The 23,884-nt window shown below is 43.3% G+C and overlaps 1 protein-coding gene and 1 long non-coding RNA gene across 2 annotated transcripts in view; one reads left to right on the top strand and one right to left on the bottom strand.

Annotated features, from left to right (window-relative positions):
* Window positions 1–3,976: 3,976 nt before the first annotated feature.
* Window positions 3,977–4,549, top strand: LOC123743152 (uncharacterized). The gene is made up of 3 exons (XR_006769958.1): window positions 3,977–4,103; window positions 4,316–4,393; window positions 4,525–4,549. It is a non-coding gene; the product is annotated as an uncharacterized lncRNA (long non-coding RNA).
* A 736-nt stretch (window positions 4,550–5,285) lies between these two features.
* Window positions 5,286–23,884, bottom strand: part of LOC106605563 (hemicentin-2) — a 262,034-nt gene continuing 243,435 nt past the window's right edge. The window contains exons 78-85 of the mRNA XM_045718710.1: window positions 10,021–10,272; window positions 9,587–9,862; window positions 8,935–9,186; window positions 8,535–8,810; window positions 8,150–8,401; window positions 6,644–6,922; window positions 6,084–6,341; window positions 5,286–5,773 (exon numbers count right to left, since the gene is read on the bottom strand). Coding sequence (XP_045574666.1) covers window positions 5,685–5,773; window positions 6,084–6,341; window positions 6,644–6,922; window positions 8,150–8,401; window positions 8,535–8,810; window positions 8,935–9,186; window positions 9,587–9,862; window positions 10,021–10,272 — 1,934 coding nt within the window. The 3' untranslated portion in view covers window positions 5,286–5,684. The remainder of the gene's footprint in view (window positions 5,774–6,083; window positions 6,342–6,643; window positions 6,923–8,149; window positions 8,402–8,534; window positions 8,811–8,934; window positions 9,187–9,586; window positions 9,863–10,020; window positions 10,273–23,884) is intronic.

The following is a 23,884-nucleotide window of genomic DNA, read 5'->3' on the forward strand; positions in this document are numbered from 1 at the left end:
CATTTTTTGTCACGAATTGCGCCTGATTTACCATTTCGGATAGTTTCTGGAACGCACGAACAAAACGCCGCTATTCGGATATAACGATGGATTATTTTGGACCAAACCAACATTTGTTATTGAAGTAGCAGTCCTGGGAGTGCATTCTGACGAAGACAGCAAAGGTAATAACATTTTTGTTATAGTAAATCTGATTTTGGTGAAGGCTAAACTTGCCGGGTGTCTAAATAGCTAGCCCGTGATGGCTGGGCTATGTACTTAGAATATTGCAAAATGTGCTTTCACCAAAAAGCTATTTTAAAATAAGGACATATCGAGTGCATAGAGGAGTTCTGTATATATAATTCTTAAAATAATTGTTATGCTTTTTGTGAACGTTTATCGTGAGTAATTTAGTAAATTGTTAGTAAATTCCCCGGAAGTATGCTAGTTCTGAACGTCACATGCTAATGTAAAAAGCTATTTTTTGATATAAATATGAACTTGATTGAACAAAACATGCATGTATTGTATAACATAATGTCCTAGGTGTGTCATCTGATGAAGATCATCAAAGGTTAGTGCTGCATTTAGCTGTCTTCTGGGTTTTTGTGACATTATATGCTAGCTTGAAAAATGGGTGTCTGATTATTTCTGGCTGGGTACTCTCCTGACATAATCTAATGTCTTGCTTTCGCTGTCAAGCCTTTTTGAAATCGGACAGTGTGGTTAGATAAAGGAGAGTCTTGTCTTTAAAATGCTGTGAAATAGTCATATGTTTGAAAAATTGAAGTTTTTGTATTTTTGAGGAATTTGTAATTCGCGCCACGCCTATCATTGGATATTGGAGCAGGTGTTCCGCTAGCGGAACGTCTAGATGTAAGAGGTTAACCGAAAAAAGCGGATACCGATTAATCTGCCGATTTTTTTAATTTTTTTTATTTGTATTAATGACAATTACAGCAATACTGAATGAACACTTATTTTAACTTAATATAATACATCAATAAAATCTTTTTAGCCTCAAGTAAATAATGAAACATGTTCAATTTGGTTTAAATAATGCAAAAACAAAGTGTTGGAGAAGAAAGTAAAAGTGCAATATGTGCCATGTAAAAAAGCTAACATTTAAGTTCCTTGCTCAGAACATGAGAACATGAAAGCTGGTGGTTCCTTTTAACATGAGCCTTCAATATTCCCAGGTAAGAAGTTTTAGGTTGTAGTTATTATAGGAATTATAGGACTATTTCTCTCTATACAATTTGTATTTCAAATACCTTTGACTATTGGTTGTTCTTATAGGCATTTTAGTATTGCCAGTGTAACAGTATAACTTCCGTCCCTCTCCTCGCTCCAACCTGGGCTCGAACCAGGAACACATCGACAACAGCAACCCTCGAAGCAGCGTTACCCATGCAGAGCAAGGGGAACAACTACTCCAAGTCTCAGAGCGAGTGACGTTTGAAACGCTATTAGCGCGCACCCCGCTAACTAGCTAACCATTTCACATCGGTTACATCAGCCTAATCTCGGGAGTTGATAGGCTTGAAGTCATAAGCAGCACAATGCTTGAAGCATTGCGAAGAGCTGCTGGCAAACGCACGAAAGTGCTGTTTGAATGAATGCTTACGAGCCTGCTGGTGCCTACCATCGCTCAGTCAGACTGCTCTATCAAATCATAGACTTAATTATAACATTATAACACACAGAAATACGAGCCTTTGGTCATTAAAATGGTCGAAATTGGAAACTATCATTTAGAAAACAAAACGTTTATTCTTTCAGTGAAATACGGAACCGTTCCGTATTTTATTTAATGGATGGCATCCCTAGGTCTAAATATTGCTGTTACATTGTACAACCTTCAATGTTATGTCATAATTATGTACAATTCTGGCAAATTAATTAAGGCCTTTGTTAGGAATAAATGGATTTCACACAGTTCGCAATGAGCCAGGCGGCCCAAACTGCTGCATATACCCTGACTGCTTGCACGGAACGCAAGAGAAGTGACACAATTTCCCTAGTTATATATATACTTGTGTATTGATTTTAAAGAAAGGCATAAAGAAAGGCATTGATGTTTATGGTTAGGTGCATTGGTGCAACGACAGTGCTTTTTTCGCAAATGCGCTTGTTAAATCATCACCCGTTTGTCGAAGTAGGCTGTGATTCAATGAGAAATTAACAGGCACCGCATCGATTATATGCAACGCTGGACACGCTAGATAAACTAGTAATATCATCAACCATGTGTAGTTAACTAGTGATTATGTTAAGATTGATTGTTTTTTATAAGATAAGTTTAATGCTAGCTAGCAACTTACCTTGGCTTCTTGCTGCCCTCGCGTAACAGGTAGTCAGCCTGCCACGCAGGCTCCTCGTGGAGTGCAATGTAAGGCAGGTGGTTAGAGCATTGGACTAGTAACCGGAAGGTTGCAAAAACAAATCCCCGAGCTGACAAGGTAAAAATCTGTCATTCTGCCCCTGAACAAGGCAGTTAACCCACCGTTCCTAGGCCGTCATTGAAAGTAAGAATGTGTTCTTAACTGACTTGCCTAGTTAAATGAAAAATTAAAAAATTGGCAAATCGGTGTCCAAAAATACCGATTACCGATTGTTATGAAAACTTGAAATCAGCCCTAATTAATCGGTCGACCTCTAGCAAGGAGGCCTACAAACCTGACTAAGTTACACCAGCTCTGTCAGGAGGAATGGGCCAAAATTCACCCAACTTATTTTGGGAAGCTTGTGGATGTCACGCCCTGACCTTAGAGATCCTTTAAATTGTCTATTTGGTAGGTCAGGGTGTGACTAGGGTGGGAAATCTATGTTTATATTTCTTTGTTGGCAGAGTATTGTTCCCAATCAGAGGCAGCTGTCTATCGTTGTCTCTGATTGGGGATCATACTTAGGCAGCCCTTTTTCCCACCTTCAGTTGTGGGATCTTGTCTTTTGTGTTGCATGTGTTTGCTCTCCTAGCTTTACGTTCGTTGTATTGTTTATTGTTTTTTGGTGGTACATTTAAAATTAAAGAAAATGTACGCCTACCACGCTGCTGTCACGTCCTGACCATAGAGAGCTTGTATTTTTCTATGGTAGAGTAGGTCAGGGTGTGACTGGGGGGTTTTGTCTAGTTTATTTATTTCTATGTTTGGTTCTAGTTTCTTTTTTCTATGTTGGGGTTTTTGCCTAGTTTAAATTTCTATGTTGTGTTCTAGGTTCTTTTTTCTATGTTGGGTTTTTTGTCTAGTTTACATTTTCTATGTTGTGTTCTACGTTCTTTTTTCTAGGTTGGGGTTTTCGTATGATTCCCAATTTGAGGCAGCTGGTCATCGTTGTCTCTAATTGGGGATCATATTTAAGTTGTTGTTTTTCCCACTAGTGTTTGTGGGAGATTATTTTGAGTTTATGCATGTAGCACCTCTTCGTCATGGTTTGTTGTTTTTGTTTATAGTTTATTGTCTGTCTTGCATAGTTTCACATAGAAATAAAGATGTGGAATGATACGCACGCTGCGCCTTGATCTCTTTCATACGACAGCCGTGACAGCTGCACCTTGGTCTTCATTGAACGACGGACATAACAGTGGAAACCTGAAACGTTTGACCCAAGTTAAACAATTTATACACGATGCTACCCAAATACTAATTGAGTGTATGTAAACTTCTGACCCACTGGGAATGTGATGAAAGAAATAAAAGCTGAAATAAATCATTCTCTCTACTATTATTCTGACATTTCACATTCTTAAAATAAAGTGGTTTCCTAACTGACCTAAGACAGGTCATTTTTACTAGGATTAGATGTCAGGAATTATAAAAAACTGAGTTTAAATATATTTGGCTAAGGTGTATGTAAACTTCCAACTTCAACTGTACATATCCATCATACAGACACATCCATCATACAGACTCATCAATCATTGAAAAATATCCATAATACTTACTGTACATATCCATTCTGATCAACCTCTCTCTCTCATCGTCTCTACCAAGGGATTCCTAAAACTGATTTGCAACATTCAGGTGTCAGTGAAGCTACAGGTACAGTGTAGGACCCAGGGAGAGTTGGAGACCAGATCAACCCCCACAGACACCATGACAGACTGTGTGACTGTAAGGGTGAGTGATTAGGAAGTCATTGCTATTCGTCCAGTATGTATATTTTAAGGGTATACAGTAGTTTGTGTTTAAAAAAAATAATAAAATAAATCCTAGCCTGCTTGTCACTCTGTTTCTTACAACCCATAATAGTAATGTTTTTGAATGGCAATTAGTTGGCAGAAACTGAATGGTACTCAGGCTAATACAGCAATTTACTTTGTGTCACTCAGGGAGGAGGAGAGAGGGTTTGAGTGGAGGCTGCCTCTGCCAGGAGTCTGCCAAATCCTACCGCAAGCCCAGGAAGGCCTGTGAGTTTCTGTAACACTAACAGCAGTACATTGAAGAGTTACTACAATACTTGTTACAGTGGACTCTCTCAAAGTCACCAATCGGTGTATCTCTCTCCCATCCCATCCTCTCTGACCTACGCACAATCCAGTTGTGGCAATGTGCCTAAGGAAAGGATTTAAGAATCAGTGGAAATGCCAGAAGATCATTGAAAGAGTAGAAAAGTCAAAGGGTGACCAAGGCAAAAACTTCATGAGTATTCCAATTTAAAGAGTTGACCTTTAATAACTACTTTATAAACCTTGTAATCATGTTTTGTAATCTCATATTGCTCGCTCAGGAACCATGACTAGTTTTTTTTATAAAAATGTATTATATAATTATACTCCTTTGAAATACATGTTTTTATAACAAGTTGGATTGTGTGGATTGATTTCCAATGTATTATTTTATCATTTTATCATTCGATTTAATATATCCTTTTGCGTTTTTTGTGCCACTCTAAATCCCTCTGTTGCTACTTCATTAAATTCACATTTCTTCACAGCGATTTTGCCGAAATAGAAATCACCCAAGATTGCACCATTCAGTAGGACATGGGTGAAATGACAAAACTTAATTTAAGACAATAATTCATGAAGAGGAAGTATAAACATAAGACAAGAGCGCAAGCCTTCGTCTCCCCCGAGGATTTACAAGCTTATATATTAAATGTGAAAAACAAGCCATGTTTTACATAAACACCAGTTAAATGTATTATTGTTTTGAAACGTTTTACCTTTAAGGTATTTATAAGGTAATAAACCTGAATTTGTACTTGAACTATAGAGTTTACATACATGATCAAACGCAGAACACAGAAAGGGACTGAGTGAATGGACTCCAGGGCAATAGTCACAGTCACAAGGGCAGTGAATATCTAAGAACATTTAATTAGAAACAGAAATAGGCAGTACAACTGAGCTGTGGATGTTTGCCCCTTCAATTACCATGTGGAAGACCAGTTTTTAAAAAGAATATCAGTTTATAGAGATGATTGACATAAAAACACACTGTCGAGGTGGGTTCTATTCTAAGGGGATAGGCCCCTCCCTTCTGACCTCTTGTTGATTCTCTCCTCACAATCTAAAAGCATTGGAAAGGAGCTAAGCACATTAAACCCAGCAATGTGGTGGTAAGATGGGGCAATTACAATATTGACAATACCACTTATTTCTATCCAGTCCTTTTTCAGATTAGCAAGGGGAGTCAGTGAGGGTAGAGGGAAGGGAGTGATTGGCTCCCAGCCAGCAGACGTGCAGTGTGGTAGTCTCAGTGGTTGATCAGAGGCAGAGAGAGCGCTACAAGGCCCATCAACATCAGACCAACTCTGGACTGGAATGGAGGGGCAGGTGAGTGGCCTGAGAGAGAAAGAAGAATGGGAGAGGAGGGGGACAAAGAGGTTGGGAGAGGAGGGGACAAAGATAATCGGAGAGAAGGGGGATATGTAAACTTCCGACTTCAATTGTATATATCTTCTCGATTCCTGTCTGTACCCACCAGTTCAGAAAATGTCTGTATTGCATTTCCATGATGTATGAAAATGATCCTCGCACAAACACATACACAAACTAGAACCAAATTAAATTCTACATAATAAAAACAACTTTGTGACATTTAATTACGCATTATATCCCACATAGGTCTTACTACAACAACCCACCCACTTACCGTTGACATCCAGACTAATGGTCTTGGACATTGAGATGTTAGTTAGAGAGTTCTTGGCCACACAGGTGTATATCCCTGCATTTTTCAAGGAGACGCCTACGGCCATCAAAGGACCAGTCGCGGGCAATGATTGGTTGTTGTGTTTCCACCAGTACTCGCTGGTTGGCCGGGAGTCGGCTGAGCACTTCAGATTGACAGAGATTATTGAGCCAATCACCACTAAGCCTGGGCCAGAGAGGTTCACACTCAGAGGGCCATCTACAGAGAGAGGTTCAGAGAGGGGGGGTCATAATAGGGAAAAGTCTAAACGGAATCCTTGGGACATCCAACTCTGACATCACCCCATTGAAGTTGAAATGTAAAATGGTTAAGGTAAGGGTTAAGGTCAGAGTTAGGTAAGAGTTATGGTTAAGGTTAGGGTTTAGGGTAGGGACGTCCCAAAGATGCCAGATAGCACTAACCATCATAATAGTGGTGGGTTTCTGACTTTCTACATAATATAACATCAAATGCTTATCTTTTAAAATATTTTACCAACAGATTAAAACACCAGTACTTACAGTTCACCAGTAGCTGGTATTTAGGGCTGGTGTGTGGACCAAAGAGGTTGGTGGCAACGCACTGATAGTTTCCATCGTTAGACACCTTGACTGGACTGAAGTGCAGAGAGTTGTTAGAGATGGTGATGTCAGAGTTCAAGGTGTTGTTCAGGACCAGAGACAGGTTGTCCTTCATCCAGTAGATGGTGTCATAGCGTCCGGTGACATCACAGGTCAGGGTTAGGTTGTCAGATGATATCGGCGTTTTGTTTCGTTTCACCGTCACCGACTTTATAGCCTCTGTGAGGACAGAGCAAGTGTATTGCTTTATGTACAGTATCAAGATTTGTCATTTGATCAAATGTTTAGTTCCAGCGACACAATAGTTGGATATATAAAACATGTATATATATATAAAACAAATGGTTGTACGATCTGATGGATTGTAAATTACTGTTTTATATTACTGTTTTATATTACTGTTTTATATATTTCCTGTTTTATATCATTATATCCTCTTAGCATGAGTTTTTATATCTTTAGAGATTGAAAGTAGTGTTAGGTTCAAACTCTGTGATTGAGAATAATTTAATTATTTAGTGGACTGCAGTGGAGAGTAGGAATGTGTACTCTCAAGGCCTCTCCCGACTGATGAGAAGTCCTGTGATATGCACGGAGGAGCACAGATAAATCCTGGCTGATGGATATGTACATCTTTGTCGAAGGAGGGTGTGAGACCTCAAGGTATAAGTGGACACTGCACAGTACTGAGCAAAAAAATTAACTCAACGTTCAAGAAATTCAACAATTTTACTGAATTACAGTTCATATAAGGAAATCAGTCAATTTAAATACATTCATTAGGCCCTAATCTATGGATTTCACATGACTGGCCAGGGGTGCAGCCATGGGTGACCTTGAGGGGACATAGGCCCACCCACTGGGGAGCCAGGCCCAGCCAATCAGAATGAGTTTTTCCCCACAAAAGGGCTTTATTACAGACAGAAATACTCCTCAGTTTCAATAGCTTTCCAGGTGGCTAGTCTCAGACAATCCCGCAGGTGAACAAGCTGGATGTGAAGGTCCTGGGCTGGCATGGTTACACTTGTTCTGTGGTTGTGAGGCCAGTTGGACGTACTGAAAAATTCTCTAAAATGACATTGGAGGCGGCTTATGATAGGGAAATTAACATTCAATTCTCTGGCAACAGCTCCGGTGGACATTCCTGCAGTCAGAATGCCAATTGCACGCTCCCTCAAAACATGAGACATCTGCGGCATTGTGTTGTGTGACAAAACTGCACATTTTAGAGTGGCCTTTTATTGTCCCGAGCACAAGGTGCAACTGTGTAATGATCATTCTGTTTAATCAGCTTCTTGATATGCCACACCTGTCAGGTGAATGGATTATCTTGGCAATGAAGAACTGCTCACTAACAGGGATGTAAACAAAGGTGTGCACAACATTTGACAGAAATAAACTTTTTGTGCATAAAGACAATTTATGGGAATCTGTATTCTGATTTACCAATGACGGTGAGCATCCTGGAGACAGTGCTGTTTCTGCCAGTGGCGTTGTTGAAGGCCACACAGGTGTACTCCCCATGACTGGTTAAAGTCAGTGGGCCAGTCTCATACACTGAGCCAGTTGCCACCTGGGAGCCATTGAAGAACCAGCTGAACTGGCTGGGAGGCTGAGAGGAGGCTGAGCAGTTGAAGGTCACTCTTTGTTCTGTTTCGGCAATGGGTGCACCAGCTATCACAGGTTGCTTGGGTCCATCTGTGAAAATCAGACAACGACATCGAAACATTCAACTATAACTACCTTATGGTTGATTATTGACTTCATAATATGTCATCACAGTTATTACCTTCTCTATCTTTGACAAGAATACATCCGCAGTATTACTTACAATTCACTAGGAGTGTGTAGCGGTTGCTAGTTCTGTTGCTCACACTATTTCTGGCCATACACTGATATTCTCCATAGGAAGAATACTGGACAGGGTTGAACGTCAGTGTTCTGTTGTCGAAAGAGACGTGGGTTCTGTTATCCAGATGCACTAACGTGAGGTTCTTCCACCAGTGAATGGAGCTAGGATCACCAACAATATTGCAAGTCATTGTAAAGGAGTCACCCTCTATCGCCTGGGTTTCACCGGTGCTTATGGACACTGAGGTTATTGGCGCTGAGAACAAAGTGAAATTGTTTCAATGGTTGCAGTAGGTTTAAAGGCTGCAGAAGGAGTTTTTGTTCTCAAGAAAGTACACCAAACTAATCAATTAAAGGATTAAGGTTAGACCAAGTCTCACCAACAACAGTGAGGATCTTGGAGACTGTGCTGTTTCTGACAGTGATGCTGTTGAAGGCCACACAGGTGTACTCCCCATGACTGGCTAAAGTCAGTGGGCCAGTCTCATACTTTGAGCCAGTTGCCACCTGGGAGCCATTGAAGAACCAGCTGAACTGGCTGAGAGGCTGAGAGGAGGCTGAGCAGTTGAAGGTCACGTTGTGTCCTGTTTCTCCTAATGCTGGTCCTGTTATAATAGGCATCTCCGGTCCATCTATGATACAAAAGACAATCAGTTAGACCAGGGGTGTCAAATTCCTTCCATGGAGTTCCTAGTGTCTGCTGGTTTTTGGTTTTTCCATTCAAATAAGACGTAGACAGCCAGGTTTGGGGATTTCCTTACTAATAAAGTATGTTAATACGTCAATCAAGTTCAAGGGAGGATCGAAAAACCTGCTGACACTCAGCCTTCTGTGGAATGAGTTTGACACATTTGAATTAAACCCAACATCTGATATTGGTCAGAAGGTCAAAAGGCATCAACGAATGTCTGATGGTATAAGAGATGGGATCCAAACCATCACGTTGACTTTACTACAATATTAATAAAGGAAGTTCTCAAAGATTCCACCAAGGCCATGGGGTCAAAGTTGAACTTGTTAATGCCTACTCACAGTTGACGATCAGTTTGTAGTATGGGCTGGTCATGTTGCTGAAGGGGTTGGAGGCAGAACACTGATAGTCTCCTTTGTCAGAATGCTGGACCGAGTTGAATGTCAGTGTATTGTTGTTCGTAGAGAAGTCAGTTCTGTTGGTAGCATACAGAGGCCAGCCGTTCCTCATCCACTGAATTGAGTAAACCGTTCCAGCGGTGCTACAGGTCAGAGAGAATCTCTCGTTCAGTATTGGCTGGACTCCAATTTCTTTCACGATGGTCATGGTCACAGTTGCTGTGGAAGCAGATCAAAGGGTTTTTCAGCACTTTTATCTCAACTTCCATGTTATTATACTGTAGGTTCAACAGCACGTATACTGTGTCTAAAACCAAATGTACACAAAGTAAATCAACTTTTAGTCCCTTGATTTTAAGTAGCAGTTACTGACTCACCAACAACAATGAGCATCTTGGAGACAGTGCTGTTTCTGCAAGTGATGTTGTTGAAGGCCACACAGGTGTAGTCCCCATGACTGGCTAAAGTCAGTGGGCCAGTCTCATACTTTGAGCCAGTTGCCACCTGGGAGCCATTGAAGAACCAGCTGAACTGGCTGAGAGGCTGAGAGGAGGCTGAGCAGTTGAAGGTCACGTTGTGTCCTGTTTCTCCTAATGCTGGTCCTGTTATAATAGGCATCTCCGGTCCATCTATGATACAAAAGACAATCAGTTAGACCAGGGGTGTCAAATTCCTTCCATGGAGGCCCTAGTGTCTGCTGGTTTTTGGTTTATCCTTTCAATTGAGACCTAGACAACCAGGTTTGGGGAGTTCCTTACTAGTAAGGGACCTTAATACATCAAGCAAGTTCAAAGGAGGATCGAAAAACCCGTTGACACTCAGCCTTTTGTGGAATGAGTTTGACACATGTGAGTTAAACCCAACATCTGTCATTGGCCAGAAGGTCAAATGTCATCAACGTTTGTCAGATGGTATTAGAGATGGGATCCAAACCATCACATTGATTTTACTACAATTTATAAAAAGGCATTTTTCAAAGATTCCGCCTCAGGCCATGGGGTCAAAGTTGAACTTGTTAATAACTACTCACAGTTGATGATCAGTCTGTATTCTGGGCTGGTCATGTTGCTGAGGGGGTTGGAGGCAGAACACTGATAGTCTCCGTTGTCAGAATGCTGGACAGAATTGAATGTCAGTGTATTGTTATTTATAGAGAACTCTGTTCTGTTGTCAGCATACAGAGGCCAGCTGTTCTTCATCCAGTGAATGGAGTAAACCGTTCCAGCGGTGTCACAGGTCAGAGAGAATTTCTCCTTCAGTGTTGGCTGGGCGCCAATGACTTTCACGATGGTCATGGTCACAGTTTCTGTGGAAGCAGATCAAAGTTTTTTGTTGTTGCACCTTTATCTCCACTTCCATGTTATTATACTGTAGGTTCAACAGCACGTATACTGTGTCTAAAACCAAATGAAAACAAAGTAAGTAAACTTTTAGTCCCTTGATTTTAAGTAGCAGTTACTGACTCACCAACAACAATGAGCATCTTGGAGACAGTGCTGTTTCTGCAAGTGATGTTGTTGAAGGCCACACAGGTGTAGTCCCCATGACTGGCTAAAGTCAGTGGGCCAGTCTCAAACGCTGAGCCAGTCGCCACCTGGGAGCCATTGAAGAACCAGCTAAACTGGCTGGGAGGCTGAGAGGGGGCTGAGCAATTGAAGGTCACGATGTGTCCTGTCATTGCTATATCCGGACTAGTCATAGCAGGTCTCTCTGGTCCAACTGTTAAACACAAGACAGTATGGGTAATCTTATGGTTTGACTATTTTGACAAAGTTTAGTAAGTAATCAGCCTTCTACAATCCTTGGCTTGTGCAAGTTGGCTCATTGGAGAAGGAGCTCATAGGAGCAGGAGCCTATAGCATCTCCTGTTTCTGTAGCGTGTTGCAGCTTGATTTACAAGTACATCCCCTGGACAGGACGCTAGTCTATCACAGGCCCTTACACCCCAATCTATCTCCTTAATGCTGAGTGCCAAGTAAAGCCACATTGGGTCCTATTTTTACAGTCGTTGGTATGACTCGTCCAAGGATCAAGCTCCTAACCTTCATATCTCAGGGTGGAAACTTAACTACAAGGCCATTGAATTGATTTTATCAGACAAAGACTACCAGCTATTGTAATACTCACAGTTCACCACAAGCTTGTATGTCATGCTGGTCAGGTTGCTGACAGCATTAAAGGCCTCACAGAGATATTCTCCACTGTCAGAAAACTGGATTGGGTTGATAACCATTGTCTTGTTGCCCGTAGAGAAGAATGTTCTGTTGTTTAGGGAGATGAGCTGGCCGTTAATCAACCAGTGAATGTAGTCTACAGGTCCAGTCACCTCACACCGCAGAGTGAAGGACTGATCCAGTATCGGTGGCTTCCCATCACGGTTCAACGAAACCGCTGATATCGGCTCTATGGTGAAAAGAAAAGGAGGAGTACTTCACTCGATTGGTGGTAAAAAATACCATGATATAACATTGTATTCATAACCATCAATAATCAAATATTCACTACCAACTATATGACATTTCGTAACGATGAATGTTGCCTCACCCACGATCTTTATCATTGTGTTTATATTGGCAAATTGGAGTGTGACATTGTTGTAGGCTAAGCAGGCGTAACTTCCTGTCTGGTTCTCTCTGGTGTTCTGCAGGCTGAGCTGTGGACTTTGCTCATTGAGGAACGCCCCATTAAACCTCCACTTGAAGGACTCAGTGGGTTTGGACTGAGCGGAGCAGGACAGAATGATGTCAGAGCCCGTCTTGTAGGCTGTATGTCCTATGGTCATCTCAGGAACTACCATCATGGTGAGGTTACTTGGGCCATCTGTGGGAGGAACAAATAACAATGAAGTGTTGGTGAAGCATTACCTAGAATATGTTTCCGTTCTGCTCTATTGTGCAGGCCGAGGAACATAACACAGTGTACTAATGATCCATGCAAATAATGACCTGAATCATGTGATCACAGAGGAATGGTTAGGGATGAAAATAGGCATATTACATCATTGCATGGAATGCTGGCTCTCAATGACAAGGTACAATCCATGTCTGTTGTGTATGATTAATGTACAGTATACTGCATAATCTGATACTCACATCTAACATTGAGGCCAATGGGCTGGCTGGTGCCATTGCTGATTCCATTGATGACCTCACATCTGAACGGCCCTTCATCGTATCGTGTCACACTGACTATGGTGAGAGTGCTGTTCCCACCACCAAGCCAAACTCTGTCACTGGCTGTGACCTCTGAGCTGCCATTCAGCCAGCGGTAGGAGAGGGAGGTGCCAGAGGAGACAGAGCAGGTGAAAATGGAAGTGTCGTTCAATTCCACTAGATCAGTGGCGTTGGCCCTTAGAGTCACGTTTGAAATGGGCTCTGTGGGTGAGATAGTAGAATAACAACCATATTGTTTATATTTGTTTCACACTGTAAAACTTGTTTTGGAAATCTAAATAAGCTATTTTATTTGATTTACTTATCATGGAGACCAAGTTATAGGATTGAGCACTGTAGAGCCCTTTGCACACAGATAAAACGTCTTGTGTACGTCTTATCTGAAATGTAAACGAACAGTTTGCTCATACTCTGTGATCTGTTCAGGTTCATTCTTTTCAAAGGTATGATGTAGGTCAACTTCACTATAGGTTCAGAAAACATTGACACATTTAAGTGTTAGCTTTCCATGTCATGAAAATAATTTTTATTATTATGACAGAGATGAATTATCGATAGGTATGTGCATCAGTGGAGACTGCTGATGGGGAATGGCTCATAATAATGGCTGCAATGGAAGTAAATGGAATGGTATCAAAAACATGGTTTTCATGTGTTTGATACCATTCCATTTACTCCATTACACTCAATTCCAGCCATTATTATTAGCTGTCCTTCCTTCAACAGCCTCCACTGATGTTCAAGCATGTTTGCATGTGAACCTGCTTGCAATAAAGTACGTGAATGGGTAAGTAAGTGTGCAGGTGAGCATGCGTGCGCATAAGTGACGATGTGTGCCAGTGAGTGAGAGTCAACCATAGTAGAAAGATAAACAGACAGGCAGAGGTCAGTTCCTTACCCTGGACAGACAAAGTCACCACAGCTTTCAGGACTGGCTCCATTCCCTGGATGGTATATAGACCTGAGTCGTTGAGTTGGAGAGAGTTTATGGACAGCTCTGAGGAGAAGCGGTTGAATGAGACTCTGCCTTGATAACTTGTACTCACACTACTGCCACCAGGATAAAACAGTACGATGATTGTAGTTTCATATGACCAGGTCCCTACATTGATGGGGCTTTGAGGAACTAGGTTCAGTGTGACATTACTGCCCACAGCTAAGGGGTTCATCGAGGGAACCACCACCTGGCCAGAAACACCTAGAAGAGGATGGATTGATGAGTTTAGTTCATGTTTTGAGATATTATTAAATCAGTACAAAAGTTCTTTAAAATATTTTACTTGAGATGAATCAAATCTTTAGACTCTGGCACTTTAACAGAAATACAAGCTTTTGTTTAAATTAGTGCCTTCAAGTTGAACGCACAATTTACAACATGACCTACTATCTATTTCTAATGTCTACTCTAGACATTGGTTGTCAATGTCAGATAAATAGAAATCTCCATCTTTCTGACTGTTTGACTGAAGTGCATCAACCAAAAAGAGACATTTGAACAACCTGTTACTTATTTAATCAAGTGTTTGTACCATAAAGCACAAATAGGCATCAATATATTTCCAGAATGAGCGTATTGTCCTCTTTACCTGTAGTGAAGTTGAGCAGCACCAGGATGAGAACCCACACCAGAGGATACTCCATAGTTCTGCCACTTATCAAACACAACGGATCAGAGTGAACGGGACACTTTCCTATGAAACAAATGACTGTCCAGACTTCTTGGTAAATCCAAACATGTTGATACTGCACAGGCACAGTCTCCTCTCAATCAACAAATAGTCAGGTGATGCCAATGTACCAACCCACCCTACCTGCCGCCAGAACGCACTCACACAATTCTACTCAACTACCCACACCCTGTTTTGCCGAGGTACCTTTCTCCCACTGTATTTTTTGTTGACACACGGAGGTGTTTTCAAGCTGATTATGGTTTACTGTAAATCTGATCAACTCTGTCTGTCCTGATGAATCCTGGGAGGAGGCTGGATGGTACATGGCCAATGAGGCCGGGGATAGAATCTCTGACCCTGTTGAAACTCATGATCTATCCACAGTGGCTAAGGCAACGTGGGCTCATAAGACACTGTTCGCATTGAACCTGTCAAGAAAACACTTACAGCGCAGTGAAAAAGTATTTGCCCCCTTTCTGATGTTCTGTATTTCTGCATAGTTTTGATACCGAATGTTATCAGATCTTCAACCAAAACGCCAAATTAGATAAAGGGAACCTGAGTTTACAAAAAAATATAAATAAATTGATACTTATTTTATTTATTTAACAAAAAAAGTTATGCAACACCCAATTACCCTGTGTGAAAAAGTAATTGCCCCTTTACACTCAATAACTGGCTGTTTCACCTTTACCTGCAATGACTGCAAACAAACTATAGTGCATCAACCGAACAGAGACAACTGAACAACCTGTTACTTATTTAATCAAGCGTTTGTACCATAAAGCACAAATAGGCATCAATATATTTCCAGAATGAGCGTATTGTCCTCTTTACCTGTAGTGAAGTTGAGCAGCACCAGGATGCGAACCCACACCAGAGGATACTCCACAGTTCTGCCACTTATCACTGCAATCAAACGCTTCCTGTAGTTGTTGATCAGTCTCTCACATCGTTGTGGAGGAATTTTGGCCCACTCTTCCATGCGTAACTTTAAAGAAATATATATTTCACCTTTATTTAACCAGGTAGGCTAGTTGAGAACAAGTCCTTATTTACAACTGCAACCTGGCCAAGACAAAGCAAAGCAGTGCGACACAAACAACAACACAGTTACACATGGAATAAACAAATATACAGTCAATAATACATGTGCAAACCATTGCATGAGTGGACGGCTGCGGAAGTCCATGGCAGGCTGGAGGAGTACCAGAGGAAGTGCAAGGCACCACGTCCCTTGCGGCTGGCCCCACTGGTCACCACACTGACGCAGGAAGTAAGTAGGCCAGTGTCGGCTGTTGCAAACTGCCCGGACCCCTTGCAGCAGGCCAAAAATGGCTCATCCGAGGCATTGGATCGTGTGATTGCCATGCTTGAACAGGTCTTGGAGCAGAGGCCACAGCAACCTGTAGGCGGCTATGATAACCATTTCCAGAGGAGGCCCAGGAAAAGGGAGAACCCGTCTTTGCGATGCAAAGTGTGTGGGGATGCGAATCACAGCACAATGGATCATTGTTATTCACACCACCTCTGCTTCCTCTGTTATGCAGCTGGGCACACACGTCAAGAATGTCCTCGCACTTCATCGGTAACTCCCGTAGCTCCATCAAACAACAACACGACACAGCGGCAGGAAAACTAGCTGGCCCGCACAGGGTGGGGGGAAGTGCTGGGCCTTGTGAGGTGCCCCAATCAGATATTGGGGTAGATTTAGAGTCAGTATATTCAAGTGTTTGTGATAAAGTCAAATCGAACGAAAAGTCATTATGCAAAATACACAGAGAGTGCTCCACAACGATGAACTCTTCTATACTATTGTGTTACTGGGGGATGTTATAGAGGTGAGCGCTATGATTGACAGCGGTTCTATGGCATGCACATTGAGCTCAACAGTGGTGCCACGCCTTGAGAAAACAGGTGTGCTCAAGAGTGGCTCCCTCAGTCCGACTGAAGTGGTGTTGGTTTACTGCGGGGGGTTGAAGACCAAGCCTGTAGGTGTGTGTGAATTGAATATGTCTGTGTATGGCAGCAGCCTCTCTGTCCCTGTTCTATTAGTGGATGGCCAACGTGATGAGCTCATCCTAGGCAGCAATGTGATTAAACACCTCATCAGGGAGCTGAAGACGACCGGTGACTTCTGGGAGAAGATGTCATCATCTGAACACAATGGAGATGACTAACTGTTCCGTCTGCTGGCTAATGTAGAGAGATGGAAAGGGGCCAAGTGCCAGAAAGAGTGGGCACAGTAAAGCTGAAGCGGGCGGTCACATTGGAGCCTATGCAGGAACATTTAGTCTGGGGCCGGCTGTGTACTCCTCAAAATGTATCCGCGTGCAGTGCTGTTGTTATTGAGCCTACGAGGGCACGCTCAAAACCGAAAAACATTCTAGTGGGGAGAACAGTAGCGACATTGTGGAGTGATGGCTGGGTCCCTGTCAAAGTTATCAATCCCTCACCAAAGCCAGTAACAGTGAGACGCAATGCCAAGATAGCGGACGTTTTTCCTTGCATGGCATTAGAGGACTTTGACACTGACTATATAGATGGGCCCACTGTCGAACCAGTCCCCCTGGTGCAGCAGGTACACAAAATGGATGACAATCCAGACTTTGACAATGGTAGTGGAGATAGCTTGACCATTGACAGTGCCGTCAAATCGCGCAGTGTCAAGTGAGTTGTTGCACAGGTTAGGGCTAGGTGACATTGACATTGAGTCCACTCAGTTGTCGCAACAGTGTAGGCTTATAGCCCGCTACGAGTCTATCTTTTCCCGGCACAAACTAGATTGTGGGAAGGCTACTGGATATGTCCATCGCATCAGACTCAGTGACACTAAGCCTTTTAGGCTACCTTACCGTAGGCTCTCCCCTAACCATTATGACAAGCTCAGGCAGGCCTTGGATGAGATGGAAGAGCGAGAGATAATCAGGAAATCCAGCAGTGAGTATGCCTCCCCGCTCGTGCTGGTCTGGAAGAAGTCTGGCAATCTGAGACTGTGTACAGACTTCCGATGGCTCAATGCTCGCACCGTAAAGGATGCTCTCCCTCTCCCTCTACCTCACCAAGCTGATGCTCTGGCGGCCCTGGGTGGCAATGCTTTCTTCTCTACAATGGATTTGACCTCAGGCTACTACAATGTGGAGGTGCATGAAGACGACAAGAAGTTTACAGCCTTCACTTCTCCTTTTGGGTTATATGAATATAACCGTCTTCCACATGGACTATGCAACAGCTCAGCTACATTCATGAGGATGATGTTGAAAATTTTTGGGGATCAAATTTTTTATATCCTTCTATGCTACCTGGACGATGTGCTGGTTTTTGCCCCGACTGAAGAACTTGGATTGCAACGCTTGGAGTCAGTTTTTGAGCATCTCAAAGCCCATAATCTGAAATGCCATTTCATGAAGAGGTCAGTGCGGTTCTTGGGGTATGTCATCAGTGAAGGAGGTGTGGCCACAGACCCAGAAAAAGTGAAGGCTATTGCAGGGATGACAGAGAAGGATCTCATGGAGGATAACACGGACGTGCCCTCCCAGGGGACGATTCGGTCCTTTCTTGGAATGATAGTCTATTACCAGCAGTTCATTGAGGGGTGCTCCACCATCGCTAAGCCGCTGCATGGGCTGACAACTGGGACGAAGGCACCACGCCATGGGAAAGGCAAGAGGAAAAGAGGAATACATAGGAAACTCACAGCAGCAGACTGGACAGACAACCACCCATTAACGTACATCCTGTCCATGCCCAAATTGGACACCTGTGAACAGAGATGGGTTTGCTAAACTCGCTTCATTCACGTTTAACATCAAGTACATCCCCGGTCCCAAAAATGTCATTGCTGATGCACTCAGTAGACAGCCATTTGTGCAGTTGAGCGCTCTCCACCGCATCACAAGGGTTCCATACAAGGCCCTGCTGGAAGAAGCTGCGGGAGTACATGCTGAGAAGGTGCAAGATGTGTTCCGCTGGTCTAACCACCCATTCGACCTCAAGAGCTGCTCACCGTCAATTGAGGCAGATGCCTGTGAAATTGTCATGGACTGCCAAACTACTTCCTATCCTTCTGATGGTTCTCTGTCAAAGGAAGCGCTATCAGCAGTCCTGAGGTCACAAGGGGAGGCTGGTCTACAGAACTGTGCGCTGCTACTGCCTCAGCTCACTCAGTCACTGGTGCCATCTGAGATGTCAGATGTGAGAGTGCTAACCCGTGACGACCTGATATCAAAGCAGGGTCCGTAGACCTTCTAGGAGGGAACGTGGCCATGAACCACTCGAGGCTCTGCGGATTCTGAAGACCTGGGAGAAGCTCACTCTGAAAATGGGTGTACTATATCGCGTTACCAAAAGTTTGCTGTCAAAGAAGAAGACGTACCAGTATGTAGTACCCACCTCAATGAGGGCGACAGTTTTGAAGGGTGTCCACGATGAAGCTGGTCATCATGGGCAACAGCGGACGTTGTACTTTACGAGACAGAGGTTCTTCTGGCATGGTCTAGAGTTGGATGTGAGAGAGTATGTCAAGACCTGCAAGAGGTGTGTGTTCAGTAAGGCCCCCGAGCCAGAGGCCAGAGCTCCATTGGAGAACATCATCCCGACTGAGCCCCTCGAGTTGGTGTGTGTGGATTCTGGTCTGCTGAAGACTCCAACAACAAGTCCTTGGATGTTCTGGTCATCAGTGATCATTTTACTAAGATGGCCCATGCCTTCTTGTGTCCAAACCAATCAGCTAAAGCAGTGGCCCTACAGCTGTGGAACAACATCTTCTGTGTGTATGGTTTTCCTCGTTGTATCCACTCTGACCAAGGGGCCAACTTTGAAAGTAAATTGATTGCTGGGTTGTTGAGTGCTGCAGGAGTCCAGAAGTCGCACACAACTCCCTACCATCCGATGGGGAACGGGGGAGTCGAAAGGTTCAATAGAACACTGGGAAACATGATCAGGGCTTTACTTACGAGAGCGAAGCACAGGTGGCCCCAGAAGCTGAAGTCGTTGACCTTCGCCTACAACTGTACAGTCTATGAAACCACGGGCCATGCCCCTTTCCAGTTGATGTTTGGGAGAACCCCAGGTCAGCCTGTCGACATGATGTTTGGTACTGTGCTGCAAGACTCAGAGGTTGTAGACTATGACAAGTACATCAAGTCCCTGACGAGAGACCTGAGGGAGGCCATGGAGACGGTACAGTTGACGGCAACCAAACAGCTGAAGAGGCATGCGGGCCTCTACAACAGGAAGATCAGAGAAGCTCCAGTGGAGGTTGGTGATCGGGTGCTGCTGGCAAATAAGGGTGAACGTGGAAAGAGGAAGCTGGCTGATCATTGGCAGAACAACCTCTATATTGTTACGGAGAAGAATAGTGACAACCACATCTTCAAGATACAGAACATGTCGACTGGCCAGGAGAAAACGGTCCACCGTAATCTGATAATGCCTTTAAACTTCTTGCCTCTCCCTGACACTGCCTTGGAGACACCTAATATGGGAGACCGTGAGGATTCGAGTGAGGAGATGGAGGACTCATCCATGAACGATATACCAGAAATGGATGTGCTGGAAGATGAGCCACTGGCGAGGGACCCTCAGAACTCACCACATTCTGAGGGTGCCACTGGTGGCACAAGCATGTCAGAGCTAACCTTTGGAGAAGAAATGTCCGAACCCTCTGAGGAAGAAAGGCATTCTGAAGATGCCGCTGGTGGCACAAGCTCCAGCAACAGTCACAGAACCCTTGACCTTGACTACCCACCGACTGTGGACAGTGACCCACCAATGGTGATTGTAGTTGAACAGGTTAAACGTAATGATAACTCTGTTAGGCCTGTCAGGTCAGGGGCTGGTCGGGTTAGGAAACACCCAGTGAGACTCATAGAGACTATGCAGACACAGAGGGTTTTTCATACAGAATTCATTAGAATACCTGTGTGGGTGTAGGATTAGAATCCAATTCTGTAGCCCTTTTTTTTACTTTCAAGAGACCCCATGGAGGTAATGGGTCAGAGGTCAAGTAGGCCAAGGTTTTTCTGTCTGAGGTTCTTATTGTCACTGAGTGTACTGAACATGTAACAGGCATGTTTTCCTACGGGGTCTTTGAATTTCCCTAATTCTCTTTAGAGAATAGTCTTTAAACTGGAATATTTGGTGACATATGTATTGCAAGGTATTGCATACCTCATTTTGTTTCTTTATAGTATACAAGTGTAATTCAGCAGGGGAGAATGTAACGGGGTTGGTTATGTTTTCACTTGCTTCTAAAGAATGGTGTATTTAATGTTCAAGCATTCTTATTGGTTGGTTCAACTCTGATGACAATAAGGCGTGTTGTGATTGGCCCCGCTTGCAGATAGGGGGAGATCGCGAACGTCAGGTCTTCCTGAGGAGTGTGAGGTGCACAACTGAGCAAGAAGACAAGTACATAAGAGTGTCTAGTATGAGAAACAGACGCCTCACAAGTCCTCAACTGACAGCTTTATTAAATAGTACCCTTAAAACACCAGTCTCAACATCAACAGTGAAGCGTCGACTCTGGGATGCTGGCCAAACGTACAAAATCAGCGGGGGATCAAATACTTTTTTTCCCCACTGTATGTAGATATTCCATAACAAAAATCTGCCGTTTTCAGCTACAATAGTCATTTACAACATGAACAATGTCTACACTGTATTTCTGATCAATTTGATGTTATTTTAACGGTCAAAAAATGTACTTTTCTTTCAAAAACAAAGACATTTCTAAGTGACCCCAAACTTTTGAACGGTAGTGTATACATATAAACTCAAAGTTTTTCAGGATCCTGTCTTTCAAAGATAGTTCGTAAAAATCCAAATAACTTCACAGATCTTCATTGTAAAGGGTTTAAACACTGTTTCTCATGCTTGTTCAATGAACCATAAACAATTAATGAACATGCACCCATTGAGCACGTCTGGGACCTGTTGGAGCAGAGGATGTGGGCTAGGGCCATTCCCCCCAGAAATGTCCGGGAACTTGCAGGTGCCTTGGTGGAAGAGTGGGGTAACATCTCACAGCAAGAACTGGCAAATCTGGTGCAGTTCATGAGGAGGAGATGCACTGCAGTAATTAATGCAGCTGGTGGCCACACCAGATACTGACTGTTACTTTTGATTTTGACCCCCCCCTTTGTTCAGGTACAAATTATTCCATTTCTGTTAGTCACATGTTTGTGGAACTTAGTCAGTTTATGTCTCAGTTGTTGAATCCTATGTTCATACAAATATTTATACATGTTAAGTTTGCTGAAAATAAATGCAGTTGACAATGAGAGGACGTTTCTTCTTTTGCTGAGTTCATGAGATGTGTATTCCAGCCCTACCTTTATATATACACTGCTCAAAAAAATAAAGGGAACACTTAAACAACACATCCTAGATCTGAATGAAAGAAATAATCTTATTAAATACTTTTTTCTTTACATAGTTGAATGTGCTGACAACAAAATCACACAAAAATAATCAATGGAAATCCAATTTATCAAAACATGGAGGTCTGGATTTGGAGTCACACTCACAATTAAAGTGGAAAACCACACTACAGGCTGATCCAACTTTGATGTAATGTCCTTAAAACAAGTCAAAATGAGGCTCAGTAGTGTGTGTGGCCTCCACGTGCCTGTATGACCTCCATACAATGCCTGGGCATGCTCCTGATGAGGTGACGGATGGTCTCCTGAGGGATCTCCTCCCAGACCTGGACTAAAGCATCCGCCAACTCCTGGACAGTCTGTGGTGCAATGTGGCGTTGGTGGATGGGGCGAGACATGATGTCCCAGATGTGCTCAATAGGATTCAGGTCTGGGGAACGGGCGGGCCAGTCCATAGCATCAATGCCTTCCTCTTGCAGGAACTGCTGACACACTCCAGCCACATGAGGTCTAGCATTGTCTTGCATTTGGAGGAACCCAGGGCCAACTGCACCAGCATATGGTCTCACAAGGGGTCTGAGGATCTCATCTCGGTACCTAATGGCAGTCAGGCTACCTCTGGCGAGCACATGGAGGGCTGTGCGGCCCCCCAAAGAAATGCCACCCCACACCATGACTGACCCACCGCCAAACCGGTCATGCTGGAGGATGTTGCAGGCAGCAGAACGTTCTCCACGGCGTCTCCAGACTCTGTCACATCTGTCACGCGCTCAGTGTGAACCTGCTTTCATCTGTGAAGAGCACAGGGCGCCAGTGGCGAATTTGCCAATCTTGGTGTTCTCTGGCAAATGCCAAACGTCTTGCACGGTGTTGGGCTGTAAGCACAACCCCCACCTGTGGACGTCGGGCCCTCATACCAACCTCATGGAGTGTGTTTCTGACATTTTGAGCAGACACATGCACATTTGTGGCCTGCTGGAGGTCATTTTGCAGGGCTCTGGCAGTGTTCCTCCTGCTCCTCCTTGCACAAAGGCGGAGGTAGCGGTCCTGCTGCTGGGTTGTTGCCCTCCTACGGCCTCCTCCACGTCTCCTGATGTACTGGCCTGTATCCTGGTAGCGCCTCCATGCTCTGGACACTACGCTGACAGACACAGCAAACCTTCTTGCCACAGCTCGCATTGATGTGCCATCCTGGATGAGCTGCACAACCTGAGCCACTTGTGTGGGTTGTAGACTCCGTCTCATGCTACCACTAGAGTGAAAGCACCGCCAGCATTCAAAAGTGACCAAAACATCAGCCAGGAAGCATAGGAACTGAGAAGTGGTCTGTGGTCTCCACCTGCAGAACCACTCCTTTATTGTGGGTGTCTTGCTTATTGCCTATAATGTCCACCTGTTGTCTATTCCATTTGCACAACAGCATGTGAAATTTATTGTCAATCAGTGTTGCTTCCTAAGTGGACAGTTTGATTTCACAGAAGTGTGATTGACTTGGAGTTACATTGTGTTGTTTAAGTGTTCCCTTTATTTTTTTGACCAGTATATATATATATATATATATATATATATATATTTATATATATATAGTAACAGTCAAAGGGACTGACCTACTCAGTGTTTTTCTTTATTTTTACTATTTTATACATTGTAGAATAATAGTGAAGACATCAAAACTATGAAATAACACATATGGAATCATGTAGTAACCATTGAAGTGTTAAACAAATCAAAATATATTTTGTATTTGAGATTCTTCAATGTAGCTACCCTTTGCCTTGTTGACAGTTTTGTACACTCTTGGCATTTTCTCAACCAGATTCATGAGGTAGTCACCAGGAATACATTTCAATTAACAGGTGTGCCTTGTTAAAAGTTGATTTGTGGAATTTCTTTCCTTCTTAATGCGTTTGAGCTGATCAGTTGTGTTGTGACAAGGTAGAGGTGGTATACAGAAGATAGCCCTATTTGGTAAAAGACCAAGTCCATATTATTGGCAAGAACAGCTCAAATAAAGAA

This window comes from Salmo salar, chromosome ssa05 (genome assembly GCF_905237065.1).
Source record: "Salmo salar chromosome ssa05, Ssal_v3.1, whole genome shotgun sequence".
In the NCBI taxonomy this organism is placed as follows: Eukaryota; Metazoa; Chordata; class Actinopteri; order Salmoniformes; family Salmonidae; genus Salmo; species Salmo salar.